The sequence below is a fragment of the Ranitomeya variabilis genome, chromosome 6 (assembly GCF_051348905.1).
Source record: "Ranitomeya variabilis isolate aRanVar5 chromosome 6, aRanVar5.hap1, whole genome shotgun sequence".
Taxonomy (NCBI): Eukaryota; Metazoa; Chordata; class Amphibia; order Anura; family Dendrobatidae; genus Ranitomeya; species Ranitomeya variabilis.
The window spans coordinates 75696371-75717481 of NC_135237.1; the positions used below are offsets into that span (position 1 = coordinate 75696371).

At 46.0% G+C, this 21111-nt stretch overlaps 1 protein-coding gene across 1 annotated transcript in view; it reads left to right on the plus strand.

The window, feature by feature from the left end:
* The first annotated feature begins 357 nt into the window (after nucleotides 1-357).
* Nucleotides 358-21111, plus strand: part of ACVR2B (activin A receptor type 2B) — a 197071-nt gene continuing 176317 nt past the window's right edge. The window contains exon 1 of the mRNA XM_077268673.1: nucleotides 358-896. Within this exon, the coding sequence (XP_077124788.1) occupies nucleotides 845-896 (52 nt within the window). The 5' untranslated portion in view covers nucleotides 358-844. The remainder of the gene's footprint in view (nucleotides 897-21111) is intronic.

The window sequence follows — 21111 nt, forward strand, 5'->3', positions numbered from 1 at the left end:
AGGTGTGAGGAGCCCCTGTATGTGGGGGCAGTCAGGTGGAGGTGTGAGGAGCCCCTGTATGTGGGGGCAGTCAGGTGGAGGTGTGAGGAGCCCCATACATGGGGGCAGTCAGGTGGAGGTGTGAGGAGTCCCTGTACATGGGGGCAGGCAGGTGGAGGGGTGAGGAGCCCCTGTAAGTGGTGGTAGTGAGCTCCTGCACTCCACGCTCCCTGCAGACTGTCTGCCGTGTGTGCCGTCTCCCCCTCCCTTTACTACTCAGCCATTTACTCTGGTGACTGGCAGCTCCCACGACCAATCATAAAGCAGGAATGTCGCTGCCCCCTCCCCTGTGTTCCCATGCCTGGGGGGCTGTGCCCTGCTCCCCTCCCTCCTCTTTGTATGAAACATCCGGGTTTCCCTCCTGGCTCCTCTCATTACATTTTCGGAGCCATTTTGGAGAGTTGCGAGTATTTGGGAGTATTTGGAGAGGTGCTCTCCTCCCCGGCGCCTCCCCTCAGTGGATCTGTCACAGTGAAGTTTGGGCTCCTGTGTGTCTGCCCCTCCCTCCCCGTGTAATCTGCTTGCTGCAGAAGGTGGAGTCGTCCTGGCAGGGGGGAGTCACTACTGCTGCTGTTTGATCTGCCTGGGCTCCACATTCACACACAGTTCATTCCCACGGATCCAACGTTACACGCCCCCCTTTCCTTCCCCTCTTCCTTGTTGCCCACGCGTGGGTGACCCCGGCTTCTCTGTGGGGCTGACTGGCTGCTGGAGACACATGTAACCAATGTGAAGGAATTATCGCTCGGATGGGATTGTATGTGGCTGTGCTGTATGGGCTGTGAGACCTCCAGCTCCTGGGAATATGGGGGCTCTGGGACTGACTTGTGCGCTTCTTCTGGCAACTTTCTGTGCAGGTAAGAAGGGGCAACGTGTGGCCATGTGCTCCTCTCTGTGGGGTCCTGTCTGTGCCTATACATCTGTGCACGGAGAACTTTAACCTGCTCTCCAAACTCCTAACACTTCTTCTCCATGCCCCCCCTCTCTCTCTCTGCTCCATGTCCCCCCCCCCCTCTCTCTCTGCTCCATGTCCCCCCTCTCTCTCTCTGCTCCATGTCCCCCCTCTCTCTCTCTGCTCCATGTCCCCACTCTCTCTCTCTGCTCCATGTCCCCCCCCTCTCTCTGCTCCATGTCCCCCCTCTCTCTCTGCTCCATGTCCCCCCCCTCTCTCTCTGCTCCATGTCCCCCCTCTCTCTCTCTGCTCCATGTCCCCCCTCTCTCTCTCTGCTCCATGTCCCCCCTCTCTCTCTGCTCCATGTCCCCCCTCTCTCTCTCTGCTCCATGTCTCCCCCCTCTCTCTGCTCCATGTCCCCCCTCTCTCTCTCTGCTCCATGTCCCCCCTCTCTCTCTCTGCTCCATGTCCCCCCTCTCTCTCTGCTCCATGTCCCCCCTCTCTCTCTGCTCCATGTCCCCCCTCTCTCTCTGCTCCATGTCCCCCCTCTCTCTCTGCTCCATGTCCCCCCTCTCTCTCTGCTCCATGTCCCCCCTCTCTCTCTCTGCTCCATGTCCCCCCTCTCTCTCTCTGCTCCATGTCCCCCCTCTCTCTCTCTGCTCCATGTCCCCCCTCTCTCTCTGCTCCATGTCCCCCCTCTCTCTCTGCTCCATGTCCCCCCTCTCTCTCTGCTCCATGTCCCCCCTCTCTCTCTGCTCCATGTCCCCCCTCTCTCTGCTCCATGTCCCCCCTCTCTCTGCTCCATGTCCCCCCTCTCTCTCTGCTCCATGTCCCCCCTCTCTCTCTGCTCCATGTCCCCCCTCTCTCTCTGCTCCATGTCCCCCCTCTCTCTCTGCTCCATGTCCCCCCTCTCTCTCTGCTCCATGTCCCCCCTCTCTCTCTGCTCCATGTCCCCCCTCTCTCTCTGCTCCATGTCCCCCCTCTCTCTCTGCTCCATGTCCCCCCTCTCTCTCTGCTCCATGTCCCCCCTCTCTCTCTGCTCCATGTCCCCCCTCTCTCTCTGCTCCATGTCCCCCCTCTCTCTCTGCTCCATGTCCCCCCTCTCTCTCTGCTCCATGTCCCCCCTCTCTCTCTGCTCCATGTCCCCCCTCTCTCTCTGCTCCATGTCCCCCCTCTCTCTCTGCTCCATGTCCCCCCTCTCTCTCTGCTCCATGTCCCCCCTCTCTCTCTGCTCCATGTCCCCCCTCTCTCTCTGCTCCATGTCCCCCCTCTCTCTCTGCTCCATGTCCCCCCTCTCTCTCTGCTCCATGTCCCCCCTCTCTCTCTGCTCCATGTCCCCCCTCTCTCTCTGCTCCATGTCCCCCCTCTCTCTCTGCTCCATGTCCCCCCTCTCTCTCTGCTCCATGTCCCCCCTCTCTCTCTGCTCCATGTCCCCCCTCTCTCTCTGCTCCATGTCCCCCCTCTCTCTCTGCTCCATGTCCCCCCTCTCTCTCTGCTCCATGTCCCCCCTCTCTCTCTGCTCCATGTCCCCCCTCTCTCTCTGCTCCATGTCCCCCCTCTCTCTCTGCTCCATGTCCCCCCTCTCTCTCTGCTCCATGTCCCCCCTCTCTCTCTGCTCCATGTCCCCCCTCTCTCTCTGCTCCATGTCCCCCCTCTCTCTCTGCTCCATGTCCCCCCTCTCTCTCTGCTCCATGTCCCCTCTCTCTCTCTCTGCTCCATGTCCCCTCTCTCTCTCTCTGCTCCATGTCCCCCCTCTCTCTCTCTCTGCTCCATGTCCCCCCTCTCTCTCTCTCTGCTCCATGTCCCCCCTCTCTCTCTCTCTCTGCTCCATGTCCCCCCTCTCTCTCTCTCTCTGCTCCATGTCCCCCCCTCTCTCTCTCTCTCTGCTCCATGTCCCCCCCTCTCTCTCTCTCTCTGCTCCATGTCCCCCCCTCTCTCTCTCTGCTCCATGTCCCCCCCTCTCTCTCTCTGCTCCATGTCCCCCCCTCTCTCTCTCTGCTCCATGTCCCCCCCTGTAATCTGCGCTTCCCCTTCTCCAGGGCGATGGGATCCGGTTAATCCTAATCCATGGAATCACTCGGAACCTTCACATTCCGAGCCATGGTCACCGTGTGGCTGTGACGGGGGCGTTAACGGCACGTTGTAGGGACTGGCCGGGATCGCTCCCATTAATCATTGCTTTATGGGATATTGTGTTTTATGGGCTTTTCCCTCTTGGGGCGGAGGGGGCGAAGGTTCAGATCTCTACCCTGTATCGAACTACCCCAGCCAAGATAAAGTATCTTGTTAACGCCCCCTGGCACCCAGTACCTAAGGTACATGTCACAGGTGCTACGCCCCCCTACAATTCACCTGAAAAATAATCTGTTTATTCGATCTGTTACATTTCTGTCCAGAATTTCTTTCTTCCAGGAAGTTTCCGGGGATAACGGCTGTGTCTTTGTATATTGTGCACGTGTCTGGGATTTTATTTCCAATTATTCCTCTAATCCACAACACACGTGCAATCGGCCTATTACCAGGCTAAATCCAGATTATGACACAGGTGGATCACTGTCACTAGTGGAAGAAGCCTTAACCACATAGGGGACCCCCCTTCTGTTAGTATGGTACATGGTTTAGGACAGTATAGATCTATACAGTAGCCATTATGGGGGCAGACATGTTTTTGGACTTCCTGTTAGTAGCCCCTCTCTCCTGGCTGAAATGGCTGCTTCCAGAGAACAATAGTTAATAATAATAATTTAATAATAATTTTAATTATATAGCGCCAACATATTCCGCAGCGCTTTACATTATAGAGGGGAATAGTTGGCATTGACCTGCTCATCCCAGGGTTTGGTACTTTAGAATGAGGTTTTCGGTATCTGTGGGCAGACATTGGTAGGGAAGTGTTGTGATGCCCCCCCGGGGTTTGCTATTTTTATGAGATGACTCGTTTTTGGCTTTGATTTGTGACTTGTGTAGTACATTGTAGTAAAATAAACCTTCCCCTCCCACAATTCGGTGTGTCGTCCTGTGTACACAGCCGCCTCCATGTGTGTAACACGCTGAGCTTTGTCTCATCCTCTAGATGGGTGCCATATCGGTGCCTGGTGGTGGCCAGCCATCCATGAAGGGTGCCATGCTCCGGTCACACGTGTGTATTGTCTGTACAGGCACAAAGAGCATAACGTATGGATCTGATGCTGGGGGCTGTCGCTGGAGCTGGCTGCATGGCGTGTCCTTATTATACCTCACATAACCCCTGTAGTATATAGAGCCGTGCAGAAAGCGTGCCCATCTGGCTGCCTATACAAACCGTGGAAATGGCAGGGCGTTCGTGAAAATCCACACCATCCATCCGCACGTAAATACTGTCTGTATATAAATATATATAGTGTGGATGTGTATATGACATATAATCCATATCCGACATTACCAGTCTACCCCCTCCCCTCCTATTGCCAAAGTGGCTAATGCAATTTCTACAGACCCCAGACTGGTCCAGGGCTGCTTTAGGGGTGGGGGATTGCAGCCCCCCTTTTAATGATGACTGCTGGAGGGGGATGGGGGAGGGGTGGGAGTCTAGGATAGAAACTGATCTCTTCTATGGTTGGCAAACAATCTGTAACCTCCATCCCTGTGAAACTACAATGTTTTCATCTGACAGGGACATAGGGACCTTTCCTTCTTCCAATGCATGGCAGAAGAAGCCCTTCATACTGGGGAAGAAGCAGGAGCTATTAAAAAAAAAAAAAAAAAAGCAAAAAATCCCCCCAAAACCGCCATTCTTAGTATCATTTTCGTGCACACACATGGTTAACCTCCCATATTTCAGGGCATGTACATTGTAACTATTTGTTTATTATTTTGTATCCTCTTTATTTATCATTCTCCTGTTTGTATCAGGGATGAGCAGACTGCTCCTCTACCATTGTGCTGGCAGCCTGGGTGTATGCGCTGAAGGGCACGGCGTGCCCACCCCTACCCATGCTGTGTATTATATTAGACGTGGTGTCGAGGAATATAAATGGGGTGTGTGCCTCGGTCCACACGGGGTTTTGTTTAGGAATGTGGCACGCCAGCTGAAGTGTAGAGGCAGCGTGCTCCTTCCACCATCTCGCTCTCTGTTTTCTTTGTTCAGGGCTCTCATTAAAAATTCAGTGCCAGTGTTTATAACACACACACAACCTGGCACTGTCATGATTCTCATTCTCACTTGAAAACCCCCCAGGAGTTGGGGCGCATCATCAAATACCGTGGGGACAAGAATGGGGGCGTTTCCTCTTTGTTGTGTTTTTTTTTTTTTTTTAAATTTGGGTATTATACGTTTGTAGTCCAGCTTTCATTTGGCATGCGTTTTTAATGATTGCACATTTGGGACTTAGAAGGGTCCTTGGCAGAATGGACAGGGCACATGTCCTGCTTCAACTAATGCAATATAGTTTTGTATTAAAATGTTGATATTTGAGGGCTGGTTGTGGGCATGGGAGGCATCCAGTGGGCATGGGAGTCACGTGATGGTCTGCGGAAGTGGATGTCCTTTATTGCCTTCTATGAATGTAGTCTGGTTACGGTGTTGGGGTTCCATGATATTTCTCTGACCCTACCTGCAAGTCAATAGTTCAGAACAGAAGTCATCTTAAAATGTACATTCTCTGTGATGTGTCCTGTCAGTCATGTGTAATCAGGCTGTACACATCTGTATGAGACGACTGAATAGCCTGGAAGAAGACCATGCCACTGCTCTGTTGGGTAGGGGCAGAGGAACTACCTGTGATATCTTATTTTGAAGCATGGACTGTTATTCATTATGACAGTGAGGAGAGCTCTGATTTAAGCAGAGGCGACATGCTGCTCTATTACTGAACTGCAAATCCCAACTGCATTGTATGGGCGAGTATAAGTTTATGTAATCTTCCATTATTCTTATATCCAGCCGGACATGTTCTTTCTCTGGCTCCTATCTGAAGTGGGGTAGTCTATACAGATCAGTGTAAGTTCACTTCATTTCTCCAAATCGCTACTGTCTGATTTAAGGCACTGACCACCATCTGAGGGTATCTGATACCAAGATGTTAGCTCCATGGGGCGGAATTGTTTTATTAGCACATCCCACAGATACCCGATCATATTTCGATCTTGACGATTTGGAGTAAAGTTTACACCTTGAACTTTTTATGTTCCTCCAACCTGACGTTTGTTTGCAGTGTGGCTGGGGGCATTGTCCTTCTGAAAGTGGCTAGTGTGAATTACCTTTAATGGCTGTTATCAGTGAATGCCCCAGCTATGAAGTGGTATTCTTTGCCATGCTATGTTTAGCTAGGTGATGCATATCAAAGTGTACTCCCAAGGTTTCCTAGCAAAACGCTGCCCATAGCGTCACAATTGCTCATTACTATCTTGCCTTTTGGTGCCATCTGTTCCCAAGATAAGCAACGTGCACACTTTCAGCTATCCTTAGGATGTAAAAGTGATTCTTTAGACGAGATAGCTCTTTTATTTCGCCATAGTCTAGTTCCAATGCACATGTGCTCATATCCGCACGTTCGGCAGTTTTCAGGGTCCACATGGGCACTCTTAAATGTACGGGTGGGGGTTGGGAGAGTTGGCTGTTGTCATCCAACAGCTGTCTAATGTGTACAGCAAACCGTATTGGGGGAGGCAGTCTTCTTCTGTGAGGTCCGTATGTCATAAAGGGTGAAATAAGGACAGGGGTTGTCCATTTAGTGATCGTCCATAGCCCAATAATACACAGGGGACGGACGCCTACAAATTTGAATTCTAATGGCGAACTAGTCCGCACGTGTTTCTATTGTAGGAACTGCAGATCCCAGGAGAATTTGATGTCTCGTGGCTTAATGCTATTTTTAAAATGTCAGCACAAGAAGTCTATGGATGTGGGTCACAGCCCATAGGAAATAATCATGTCATTGTGGGCGCTGCCGATGACACGGCGCTCTGCTATGTGCAAGCCATGGGCTTTGGATACAAGCTTGAATGAGTATTGTACGAGGTCTGAAATAGTAAGTGGCTGACATCAGTGCTCTTCGGTATTTTTAGGTTTCTAACAAGTTCATCTATTTTCGGTAGTGAGTTTTGATGTTTTTTGAGCGCAGTGTAGGAATGGGGCTGTGATTCATGGTGTTTACACACACTAGGATCATAGAGGCTGATGTCACCATCGTCCTCCAATCCCGGCAGAACCAGGCGATGAAGAGCTTAATATCAGTAACCACAGAGCATGCGTTCGTGCTGTACTGTAAACAAGCCCCGGCCGGCCGTGTGCGGCATGTCTCCATTCCATCCATGTGCTCCCCAAGGCGCATGCCGTTGCAAGACTGTGTTTCTTTAATTTAAAATGTCTCTTCAGAGAGGAAGAAGACTAGAACTCTAGTGCCACCCATGAGAAGTAGCAATCCCAAAAGTCCATATCGACTCTCCAACGAGCCCTGTCACATGACTTAGGACAAAAGTCAAAACCCGGAGCGCAGTGTCTGCAAATTGAGATTTTGGTTTTGGCTTTTGTCTGGAGTCGTTGCTACTTCCGATGGGTGGCACTAGAGTTCTAGTCCTCTGCATCTCTCAAGAGACATTTTGCTTATTTCCCAGAGGAGCATTGCAACTTACGTCTCCTCACCTTGACATGTCACTCTCCGCAAGGAAAAACGTTACCCTTTTGATCCCTTTTTCATTTATTTTGGACATCCAATGGGTTGGTATTTTTGTGTTCTTTCTAAAACTGTGCCAGACCATTGGTACTTATATCATGGTTGGATAAATTTAGGAAGCTACACTTCAATGCCTTAAGCCCTCCGCCTAGCTTGGTACTTAAAGGGTTATTAGTTTTCACCAATATTATGTGGCTAGCTTAACAGTTTGCTGTGGGTCCAACTGCTGAAGGACAGGGCTCTACAGAGCTGATTCTTGAACCAGAAACACATGGGCCACTTGCACATTGAACAAGTCTGTAGGAACCTGTTCACACCACCAGAAAACTTGAAGACACAAAAGAGCACACTGAGGTCAAAAATACTCTGTTGTAAAAAAAAAAAAAAAAAATCACAGTAATCAGCAAGTGCTAGTCAAAAGATGATTCTTGAATGGAGCTTAGTGCGCATGCTCAACAGCTGTGCGCATGCTCAACCGCCACACCGTTCATTGTCTATAGGACTGCTGGAGACGGCCAAGTACAGCCTTCAGCTATTTCTGGCAGCCCCACAGAAAATAGATTGAGTGGAGATCAAGCATTTGAACATCTGCTCCTTTCATGGGACCGCCGCGACCCCCCCAGAGATCAGTAAATTGTCACCAATACAATAGGTAAAGGATAACTTACTTTTTTGGGGAAATAACTCTTTAATAACACAGCAAGTTGTGTTTTTTTGTTTTTTTTCTTAAACTTGAGGCATTTACCCTGCAAGATGAGCATTAACCAGTGTTGTTAAAAATGATCGTTTCACAATAATCTTGCCTTGTAAATAGGCTACCGATTACCCTCTGAGCGCGCAAATAAACTCGTTCATCAGGTAAAATGATCATTTATGCAGCACTTAGGGTACTGTCACACAGTGGCACTTTGGTTGCTACAACGGCACGATCCGTGACGTTCCAGCGATATAGTTACGATCTCGCTGTGTCTGACACGCAGCAGCGATCCGGATCCCCGCTGAGAATCGTACGTCGTAGCAGATCGTTTGAAACTTTATTTCGTCGTCAAGTGTCCCGCTGTGGCGGCATGATCGCAGCATGTAACAAAGGTGTGCACGATATTCCCAATGTCCCGTATGACTTCTACATCGCAACTACGTCATGAAATTATCGCTCCAGCGCCGTGCATTGCAAAGTGTGACCGCAGTCTACGACGCTGGAGCGATAATCAAGTGACGCTGCAACGTCACGGATCGTGCCGTCGGAGCGATCAAAGTGCCACTGTGTGACAATACCCTAAGATCATCGTTCTCGGCTGTGCATCGTCCAGTGTAAACAAGACTTGCGCTGCCGACAACTATGGCAGCCTATAGGCTCTGAGCGACTGAATGTAATCGTTCAGTGCACACTGCTTAGTTTGGTCTGTCTGCAAAAACAGGTTTTCAAATGACTGCCAATCTGCAAAAGTTTACCGATCGATCATATTGTGCCCCCTGGTCAGTACCTTAACTTTTATTAAAAAAAAAAAAAGTAACAAAATGATTATTACATAACCTCTTCTGCCTCTATCTTTTTGGCAAAACTGAAATTTATAGCTCATGACTGCTGCAGCCAATCAGTGGGCTGACTGATCACACCGCTGAACCCAGAGATTGTGCTGACTTATGTTGTCACCGCTGCAGTCATGTCAGAAAAGAAGGGGAAAGTAATTCTAATTTTGTTATTGTTAGGATTATATCCCTGTACCCCCAACACTGTAACAATGTACTACCACCTTAAATGAGAAAAAAAAATCAACCTAAAGGAAAAAACCCCAATCCCTGCCCGATGACCCCGCAGACAGGGTGGATTGATTTAAATCACGCCGATTTAAATCATGATTTAAATCACGATTTAAATCAAAAGATTTTTTTTCTATTTAAATCGGATCGATTTAAATCATGATTTTAATCATGATTTAAATCACTGATTTAAATCAAAAGGTTTTTTTAATATAAATCACGATTAAAATGAGAAGTGAGAGCAGTGCGCATGTGCGCCCATAGTTACACGGACGAAACTAGGGGCAACGATCTAACGCCAGGGTGAGGGGGGGACCCCAAAGTAAGTAAAAATCTTTTTTGTTTTACTATATGGCAATAGGTAGGTGTTTAAAAGCAGCATGTCTTAATTGTATAAACTATTAATAGCCTCCACATTTTGTTCATACTGCCCCTTTAATTCCACACTTCTAGCTTGGTTTCACTTTTGGTTTAGTTTCTTTTTCCATTCAGTTGACATGCCCAAACTTGTTGGATAGTCAGCATCCTACAGAAACCTCTGGAAGAGCATGGCATTGTGAATGTTACACATATACAGCCTTTATTCTACTGAGTTAAACAACTCAGCTTTATCTCATGATGGAAGAACCTTTGGATGGTAAAATATTTTCCTCAAAAAGCAGTTTATTGAAAAAAATCCGATTTAAATCAAAGAAATCCGATTTAAATAAAAAAAATCCGATTTTTTTTGATTTTTTTAAAAAAACATTGATTTTTATCCACCCTGCCCGCAGAGTAGCATAATGAAGAAACGTCACCATATGTGGAGGTCACGTAATCCTGCGATCGGCCGCCAATAACCTACAGAACATATACTGAATGTTCAGTGACTTCCAATGAAATTGTCCCCAGTCTGCTCCTCTGAGATGGTACATTTAGATTGTCGGGTACAAGGTCTGATGTGATTGAGGAAAACGTATTGACACTATATAAGTAAGGAGAAATAAGTCACCGTGAGCACCGCACACGTGCCGGAGCTGGTAAATATAGATAGCTCAATCTTCTTACTTGATGTAATTGTTGGCTTTAGGTCTTTCATCTCGCCTTGGCTCAGCATCCTTGTTATCCACAGGATATGGATTTGTCCATCACTGATTCTTGGCCTATATACAAGACTTGTGGTTTAAGGGAATTATCAATACTAAACTGTTGTGGGAAGGAAATGCATAAAGAATAATCTCCTCCAGACCATAATATGGAGGGGCTTTCGCATTCCCACGTGTGTAGGTTCTTGCTGTCCATGAGCCTTACAAAACAGACGTCTTTTAAACTATCCTAACCATTTTTTGATAATGTGTGCAATATATTATTATTATTATTATTATTAAATATTGTATTTATGGGAAATAGATTTACAGTTGCACAATATTCCTCCTTTCCCTTGGCAGCAGATATTTTCTTTGTGGGGGTCACCCGTTTGTTTGTTTGTTCATAGGGCCTACAGTGCTTGCATACATCATTTTTAGCTGTGGCAGTGCGGGATAGTGCAGTGTTTTTCAATTTCCTTCGATGAAACCATGCAGAAGTGGTGTGTCCATCGCTAATAACTGGATGTGGTGCAGTGAATAGAGCAGCGCATGCGCTAAAGAGGCTAGGTGTCACGATTCCACCCCTCAGTGTGTCTGGAATGCAGTTACTGACAGCTCAGCCGTCCAATCTTGTATAGGGTTGTGCTGAAGCTGTCAGTACTGTTATTGGATGGCCAAGCTGTCAATCTGGTACAGGGGCATGCTGAGCTGTCAGTATGTTGATTGACAGCTCGACTATCAAATCTGAGACTGAGGCGTCGGCTGTCTCGTGTTCATTATTCCAGGTAATTACCATGCTTCTTAACTGAGCTGAGTTTCCCAGAACACTGCAAGTCGTACATTAATTTTGTGAGGTTTGTGCTGTGCTCTCTGTGCCTTGAGTTCTATATGTTTGATCTGTTGACTGACCTTGGAGTTTGTTCTGACTACCCGCCTGTTTAACCCCTTCAGATCCATTATCCTCCTGGTTCTCTGACCTCGGAAAGTTCTGACCTTGGACTCCTTGACCAGTCTGACTCATGGCTTGGCCGTGAGAGTGCTTGTGTCACACTGTGGAGCTTGCACAAGTCATGCAGTCCATTCACACAGCTGATCAGCAGGGAGGAGGTCAAGACATTGATTCCCGCAATCTGATATTGATGGACCATCATAAAGTGATTGCCCACCACAATATTTTATTGTACAAATGGGCCTCTTCCTTTTCCGTTGTCACTTGACTGCTGCAGCCAGTAAGTGAATGGTGACAGCTGTGATGCTGTTGTCTGAGCCAGTCAACTAGGAGACGATCTGTTCCTGCTTGGATGGAGCATCGCTGATCGACTGCAGCATCGCTGATCGACTGCAGTGGTCACTTGACTTTCCCTGCCAGAAGAGGAAGTTTGAAGACCGGTGTGGAATACGGGCAACAGTGCAAGAGTCCTGTAGGTAAAAGTAGCTGTTTAAAGACCACAATTTAATGCTAAGAAAAATATTAAAAACCCTGATGCCGACAGGTCATCACGGATCTGATTCCAGAAAATCCTTAAACTTTCACACCGGATCTGCTCTACCATGCGAGAATGGTAGTGAAACGCATGCAGCTGAGATCCCTCAGACCGGAGCGACAATGTATCCAAACACATTCCTCATCCATTGTACTCCATGCCACGTGACACTAAAGCATTCATCCCCTCATTAAAAGTCAACATGGCCTGTGATATATGTTGGCATTCAGAAAGGCCATTTTGTCTATGGCTACCCTGAGGGAATAGCGGAGGAGAAATGTTACAGCTGCCTGCCCCTTGACCCCCTGACTGGAGGCCACAGTGAGGGGATGGGTAATCATTTTCTCCATGGATGCAGGGTAGACGTGGCGCTCGCCGGCCTCTGCTCCTCCTCTATAAATGTAATAACACATTTTCTCTTTGGGTTTTGCAAACATTCCATTCAGTATAATGAAGTGATCTACTTAGGACTCCTGCGAGTGATGGCGAGTTTCTGATCTAACCACAAGGCCATCAATTACACAAATAAGGTGGTTATGGTGTGTAAGTGGCAGACTCTACACATCGGAATATTCCTTTCAAGGCCTCCTCTGTAAAAACAAGCGCTAATGGGAGTAATGTAGAAAATTGCCACGCTGCATTTACATATACATTAACTTGGAGCGGATACAAGGCTCTCTGGCTTTGGTACAAGCAGCGCCAGTAATGTGTGCTTATTACCATGCTATTTAGGGCTCATCTATGTTCTGCGCCGTAACGGCCGTATATTGATCGCTATCACTACTGCCAGTCAAATCACAAGGTTTTAGGTTTTTTTGCTATTGGAAATGTATTTTGAATTGAGTTGTAAAGAAAAAAATATCAACAAAGTTGGATATTACATAATGGCAACAATTGAAAAGCCATCTGACTGCAGGTTTTTGCTACCTCATCTGAGAGCAGCATAATGTAGGCAGAGACCCTGATTCCAGCGATTATTTACTCGGTGCAGCAGTTGTGACACAATCGGCGTTCTTAGATGTATCATGAAGCAGAGCTCAGAAAGCTGCCCCCGCACACAGCAGGCTCTGCATGTGTATTGTCTGTGGACATTGAGCTGCTTATCACAGGAGGGGGCGGCGTTGGCCAGCTCGTCAGAGTAATGATATCATCCAAGTGAGAAAACCTTCATTTTAAGCAAACAGCACACAGCCTGACATGTGACACATCATTGAAATCTGTGTTTTAGTCCCTACTTCATGCTGTCCTCAGGTTACATACCAAAAATGCACTTACAGATTCCCTTTAAGGGCTAAGAATTTCCCTGCAGAGTCATGTGTTCCAGTTCCCAAACACTCGGGATGCAGACTGAGCAAAATAAAAAAAAAAAATCTGTTGCATTATAATAAATAATCTTTATTTTTATATAGCGCTAATATATTCCGCAGTGCTTTACACACATTATCATCGCTGTCCCCGATGGGGTTCACAATCTAAATTCCCTATCAGTATGTCTTTGGAATGTGGAAGGAAACCGGAGAACCCCACGCAAACAAGGGAAGAACATATAAACTCCTTGCAGATGTTGTCCTTGGTGGGATTTGAACCCAGGACTCCAGCGCTGCAAGGCTGCAGTGCTAACCACTGAGCCACCGTGCTGCCCTTATGTCAAACACCCTAACCCCCAATGCCTAATGATGGATTCTAACATGCCATATAAGCAGCTGCCAAATGTGTCTGGTGGCGACATATTCCGCTGCCTCCTTTGAAATTACATGTACTTTTGGGCAAACATGTATGTAAAGGGGGGAATGGGGAATAGTTATCTCATTCATCGAACAGCTATATTAGGTGTATGACCTGTCAAAATGAAGTCTGAGAGCTGCTTGTTTATAGGGGAAGTGGGTATAATAGCCATTAGCCAAATTGGCTATCTAAGGTACATGGCCACCTTTTACACCTTTATATATGAACTAGATGGTGGCCCGATTCTAACGCATCGGGTATTCTAGAATATGCATGTCCACGTAGTATAGTGCCCAGTGACGTAGTATATTGCCCAGTGACGTAGTATATTGCCCAGTGACGTAGTATATTGCCCAGTGCCACGTAGTATATTGCCCAGTGCCACGTAGTATACAGCACAGAGCCACGTAGTATATTGCCCAGTTAGGTAGTATACAGCACAGAGCCACGTAGTGTATTGCACAGCGACGTAGTATACAGCACAGAGCCACGTAGTATATGGCCCAGTGACGTAGTATATTGCCCAGTGACGTAGTATATTGCCCAGTTAGGTAGTATACAGCACAGAGCCACGTAGTATATTGAGCAGCCACGTATGTCACAGGTTAAAAAATAAAAAATAAACATATACTTACCTTCCGAGGGGCCCCTTGTAGTTCTGTCGCCTGTGTTCGGTTCAGGCGGCAGCTTCCGGGCCGAGGGTGTGATGACGTCGCGGTCACATGACCGTGACGTCATGGCAGGTCCTTGTCGCACACCAACCTTAGCACCGGAACCTGCTGCTTGCATGGACCGGTCACCGGAGCGTCGGAAAGGCGGTGGAAAGTGAGTATATTATGATTTGTTGTTTTTTTTATTATTTTTAACATTAGATGTTGTTACTATTGAGGCTGCATAGGCAGCCTCAATAGTAAAAACTTGGTCACACAGGGTTAATAGCGGCAGTAACGGAGTGAGTTACCCGCGGCATAACGCGGTCTGTTACCGCTGGCATTAACCCTGTGTGAGCCGTGACTGCGGGGAGTATGGAGCGGGCGCCGAGCAGTGACTGCAGGGGAGTAGGGAGGGACTAATCGGACTGTGGCCGTCGCTGATTGGTCGCGGCAGCCATGACAGGCAGCTGGCGAGAACAATCAGCGAATGAATAACCGTGACGGAAGTTGCTGACAGAAAGACAGAAGTACCCCTTGGACAATTATATATATATATATATATATATATATATATATATATATATATATATATATATATATATATATATATATATATATATATGGTTTACGAGTCTCCGGTGCATGCTAACAATTAGATGGATCCCTAGGAGTCTGTTAGTTTGGGTCTCTGCCTTTCCAGAAATTGTGTTATGTACACAGACCATGAAATCCAGATACCGTAAGTCGGTGACATAAAGGGGCGAGGGTTGCTGATTTTACTTGGTTTTTTTTTCTTCCACTTACCCATGCACAAATACCAAATGGTCCTATAACTAGGGCTGTGGATTTGGTAAGCCAAACCTTTGACTCATACTCTGACTTCTCAATTTCCATGACTCCGACCCCACAGCCCTGCCGCACTACTGAGCATGTACATAAAGTGCAGCACAGATTCATCTCAACTAAAAGCCCAGATCCTTAGATCAGGAACAGACATTTATAGGACATTTCATAACTTTCCCAAATTCTTATGAAAACATTTACACCACATCCTGCATTGTACTACTGTATCCAATTTATTAGATATTTTAGGCTACTTTCACACTTGCGTTTACCTGATCTGCTGCAGGCTGCGGACTTCCTCCGTGAAGCCCCGCCCTCGGCCGCACCTCCGCCGCTAGCTCCGCCTACTTCTGCATGCGGCCCGCATGCGACCTCCGTACCTATCTTTAACATTAGGTACGCAGGTCGTGTGGTTGTATGCGGATGCTGCCGCATGCGTCGTTTTGGCGGTGCGGAAAAAAAAAATGCTACAGGCTGCGTCCTACGCTGGTCGCCGCATCGTCAAAACGACGCATGCGGCAGCATCCGCATACAGCGGCACGACCTGCGTACCTAATGTTAAAGATAGGTACGGAGGTCGCATGCGGGCCGCATGCATAAGTAGGCGGAGCTAGCGGCGGAGGTGCGGCCGAGGGCGGGGCTTCACAGAGGAAGTCCGCAGCCTGCCGCAGATCAGGGAAACGCTAGTGTGAAAGTAGCCTAAGGCGTCTGTCCATTCTATACCGACTTTGACTCTGATCCAACTAAAATGGACACTGACTCCACGACCCAGACTCCACAGCACTGCCTATAACACCTCCAAAGTTTTTGGTGTGTTTCCTTTTGGTATCGCCCTTGAAATCCTAAGAACTTTGGTCCTGATGAGGGGGTGTGGCGGCGTCAGACACTCTTGATCCTTGAAGAGGCACATAATGAAATCTGGAACATGACGTGCACCTTGCTACAAATTTTAAGTAAGATTTCTGGAACGCCACATCTGCTCATGAATTAGACAAGCTATGGTGTCACGCCATTGCCGCGCCTCGTCATGCTCTTCCCTTCGCCTTGTCCTGCCCCAGCTCTGCCAAAATAGAAACGCTTATATTCCAAAAAGCGCAAGATTTTCAAAACCATGTACTGGGGCTTTCCTTCTTTCCTGCCATTCTAATAGAATCATTCTATTGATCACTATGAAGAGAGTGGAAGGTGTGCAATTGTAAGTAATGGGAAACCTTAGTTATTCTGTTCTGTGTAGAACACGATTTAATGTAGAAACTGCAAAGCGCTACTATCCTGCTAAATATACAGTAATGTGACGGGTGACCCTGGCGGCTTGCGTCTGCCCTGTACCTGTAAGGGAAGATTAGCAGGATTCCTAGATGTCACAGCCAGAGGAGAGTTCCTCTAAAAGGGACTGTTACAGCATAAGATGATTTCCGCTCCCGACACCACCTCCTGGTCTCTGCTGACTGCTCGTTCCACCGATCCTGAAGATATGTTTTTGTTATGTGCGTTCAGATGTGCGATAAAGCACAATGCATGGATACATTCAATGGTCTAGGCTGCAGATTTATCAGACTTTCTCACACTATGGACCAATTTTCCATTCATCTCTGCTGTGCCGTTTGCAGGAATAAAGCAGCAGCTTCTCATATGACGGATGCCGACCTCCTCTTTTTAGGCGATTCGTTATGTAACCTGACATTAAAAGGTGATGGCAGTGTGTATGGCATTAGGAGATTCACTGCAAATTACATGTGTGAGCCTCTGTACATATGTTCAGGGGGCATTTTAGTGATCTATTCCTGCAAATATTATAATGGGGAGACACAGGGGAATGACTTTAGTTTTGCGTTTCATACACTTTTAAGTACGTTGGAGTAAAATGCACCAAATAAATTAAGAGACTTGGGCCTAAATTGGGCACATCGTTGGTTGTCTCAAAGACCAAAATTGATATCTACTTATGAGCTGGTGTGGATTATCTCTACAATGTACACTTTCTTTCTTTCTCGATTGCAAACTGTGGCCCCTCACAAATAACAAAACCCACTTTTTTTGCTTTTTCAAGAGACAAGGAAGGTTGCACATTGAGCAAATATTCAAAATTCCATTTTTTTTTCTGACTTTTTATCTTCATGAAACGGGCACAAATTTCTAGTGCCAGTTGTAGTATGTCGCTCATTTTTCTGGGGTAAGCAGATGCCTGCCTAATATTTTCTCGGAAGCAGGAAATGTTGTAAATGGTGGCCATTGAGATTTCCCGACCATGTAATATATGGTCAGCTGAAGTCTTTCAGAGCTTCTAGAAGAGGGGCTTCCCTGTGCCAGTACAGTGCATTTGAAAAAGTATTGTATTATTAGAAAGAAAAAAAAAACACTTTTAAAGGTGTCTAGCCATCCAGGGCAGTAGGATCTGGGGTTTTTGAATCTCTATCCAAACACACCTTTGGGCAAGTTACCCATCACTTGTTTAAAGGGAATCGGTCACCAGATTTTGCTACTCCCAAATGTAGGGGAAGCGTCCTCTAGTGATCTCCTGCTGATGAAACTCCATTTATAAAAACTACAGCAAGCAGCACAGTAAGTGACACATCACTAGAATCCGGGTCTCTTTCTCTACGTAATGTTCCCTTTAACATTGAAATTCCGCGAGAGAAAGAGAGCGGAGTCCAGCTCGTGTTCTCTCAACCCAGTAGCAAAAGTAAATGTGAACAACTAGACTTTCTCCTCATGGGTCTGCTTCCATGATATATTGTCTTTTCTCTATAGTACTTGGTGGCTCAATTCATAAAACACGACCGGATTTGTGTTACTGTTTTGATTCCATTGGTCATGTGACGTCTGAGCCACAAATGTTAGTCATGGTTCTGGACAGCGCAAGTCCTGTTTCACAGGTCGATGCACCACTGTGAGCAATGATTGTTGGTGGAAAGCGGAAGATCATTACTTCTGATGAACAAGCGTTTTTAGACTGCAAGATAATCGTGAAACTAACATTTTTAAAAACGCTTCCACTGTTATTTTTCAGTGTAAATGAAGCTTACAGAAACACTGTGTTTTATCCTCTTAATATATTTGTAGTCCTCTTATTATATGGCACTGTTCTTTTTTTTTTTTCTGTGTAGAAACAGGAAGTTTCCCGTATTTGTCATCCCCCTCTTCACCTCCTGGCCCAGCTACTCTGCTCCTCCCCCTGCCAGGGACTTTTGCAGTGACTTATGACTCATACAGGGAAAATTCACCTCCTGTTTCTACATAGAGCTTAGAAGGAGTCAGTGTTTAATCACGTGATGTCATAGACCTATTGGAAAAGAGAAGAATTAGCAGGGTAGAAAGGCAAAAGGAGCAATTGTAAGTACACAGTGCTATATAAAGACTGCAATATATTAAGATAAAATCTTTGGAAGCGCTTCTTTAAGTTGATCGCACATATATTAGACTTTGACCAGATTGTGGTTTAGAAATAGTGAAGAATTTTTCTGCAGGGTCCCAGGGTACATTTTTAAGAATGACGTTAGTTTTTGACTTGGCTCCTTTGTTTGGCATTACGTTGGTAGTTTGCAGGTTAATCGCTGTCTGACATGGAAGTGTTTTTGGGCGGGTGGACAGCACCTAACTCTATTCTTTGGACTATCTTTCTTAGAAAGTTCTGTCACTCTGAAACCAGAGCTTTATCGTGCCAAGTTCCTTGGAAAAGTAATGCTATTATGAGCCTGGATTTGAAGGTCAGAAACTTGCATGTTCTCACTTTGAATCTTTATACTTGAGTTCAAACGCAGCGTGACACTTCTACATTTAATCCTTTCAATGCTTCAGGCCCTAAAAAAAAGCAAGAGCATGTCCATTTCCTCCTAGCAACCAATCTGAACGAGGTGCTGAGCATTGAGGTGGCGCTGCAGATGTTTGCCATTTGCTAGCAGGCTGGCAGATTAATTTCAGAAAATGTGATTGCCGGAATCAGTCGAGACACTTAACAGATGGAAATGCCGCTTTACCAAGTTATCTGCAGCCTAGCTTAATGTAATGCACATAGTAAAATGCACACTGGATAATGAAAATTCTTTTAGATGATATTTTACCTCCAAATTCCCCTAGTAGTCGGGGCACTGATAGACTCAGATCTGTAGGCAATGCCAGTGGTGGTTTGAGCACTTTGTGCAACCTTTTCAATATGGAAATCGGTGGAATTTAAAAATTAGAATCACCAAAGCAATTTTCTCACATGCACGTATGACCTATTGGACCATTTTGCACAGATTTCACTTTTAAGCCCTAAAATTAATTGACAGCCCAAAAAGGCCTAAGATGGTCTTATCAATGTATGGACATTATCCGAATGTTTTGGGTTATACGGCTGGTAAATGTTTTAAATACGATCATTACGTGTTGTCTGGTCTTAAACTACAAGTCTGCAGTCATTCTAGGTGACTGCAGACTTGTAATTCTTCACATTGTGTGCACGGCACGCTGTGAGGATTTTCCGCCTCCAGGAACAGCGGTTATGTGACGGAAAGTATGCAATATGCATATTCCGGGCCACATGTTGACTAATGTGTTGAGCGAAGCCGGAAACGGTCTAATCGGATTGTGGCCTGATGCTTGCCAGCACATAACCGACTTTCCAGCGTCGGAGAATCCTCACAACACATGAAACTGCCAGGTCCACTTTAATGGGGTCTTTGGTGTTTTTTATACCTTCTGACAATCTATACCATTCTAACGGTTTCCCAATTTAAAACGTTTTTCTGGATTTTCTGTTTTGTTAAAATGCCCTCCAGGATGCATAATTCATAAGATGGAAGAAATCTCACCACCTTGTGACATTTCCACAAGTGATAACTACACAGAATGTTGCTGCTCCAGACGATTTCTGCTGAATAGTTAAATTGTTCTTTTGCTTTACAAATTTCAGAAAATGACGTCTCCATGAATCGCACTAGTCCCCTGCATTTCTGGGGCAGGGTCTCTTCCTCCTGAGATCTCACACTTTTGGAGTGTTGAGTATTTTTGACTGTAGATGTTTGCAATATAAAGCTGAATTGTATCCTTTGTTCCATCTTTTTACACTTACCCAATTTTCATTCTGAATGAGCAATCTTTAACCAAGTAACTCTAGAAAGTCTTTATGCAGCCTAGACCGGTCAATAATCTGATGGGCATGGCGGGACTCCTGACTATAATGCTGGGGAAGAATAGGATCGGGCAGTTGGAATTTCAGTGCCCAATCTTTTTGCTTTTAGAGTCTGGCAGCAGCTTCTTCCTCTCTTGGGAGTGCGAGTTGTTTTTTTTGTTTTTTTAGCAGACAACTCTCATGGATATACCGTAACTAGCTTTACTTACACAGTGAAAAATTCATAAATTTTCCAATTTTTGTTTTCCTTTTTATGTCCTTTATTGATCTTTTAGTTTAGTCAACAGCTGACTCTTGATTTAGGGTTACCAACTGTCTCTCTATTGATTGCGACATGTTTGCCACACAATAAGAAAGCATGTAGAAAACAACCAAAAAGAGTTTAGTTTTGTGTCTGTGCATTTGATTTCTGAGCACTTTTATGGATATAAAACATGTAATCCTGATCCCTAATAAGAGAGAAGTTACTGTAACGATTAACGTTAATTGATTTTCTAAAAATAAAAAAGTGCAAGAATTACACAAATTTTATTTTAGCTGTATTCTCCATCTAAATTGTTTATCCTTCTTCATTGAGTTAATTCATTTTTCTTTCTTTTGAGTTACACTAACTTATGTGTCCATGATAAGAGAGTGGCACATGAGACATACCGGTCAGGTCAACGCCTCCATGGATCATGGTCTGATCACGGACTGCAATCGATGCAAGGACTGGATGCAGGTCTCCTGCCCGGAGTTTGACCTCTTCATATATTTCTATGAGGCTGTTGCACGCAGGTCAGGAGACCCGCAGCCTGTCCATGCATCGATTGCAGTCTGTGATCGGACCGAGATCCACAGAGGTCTACGTGAGTTCTGAGGCTTAAGGACACATAGAAAAC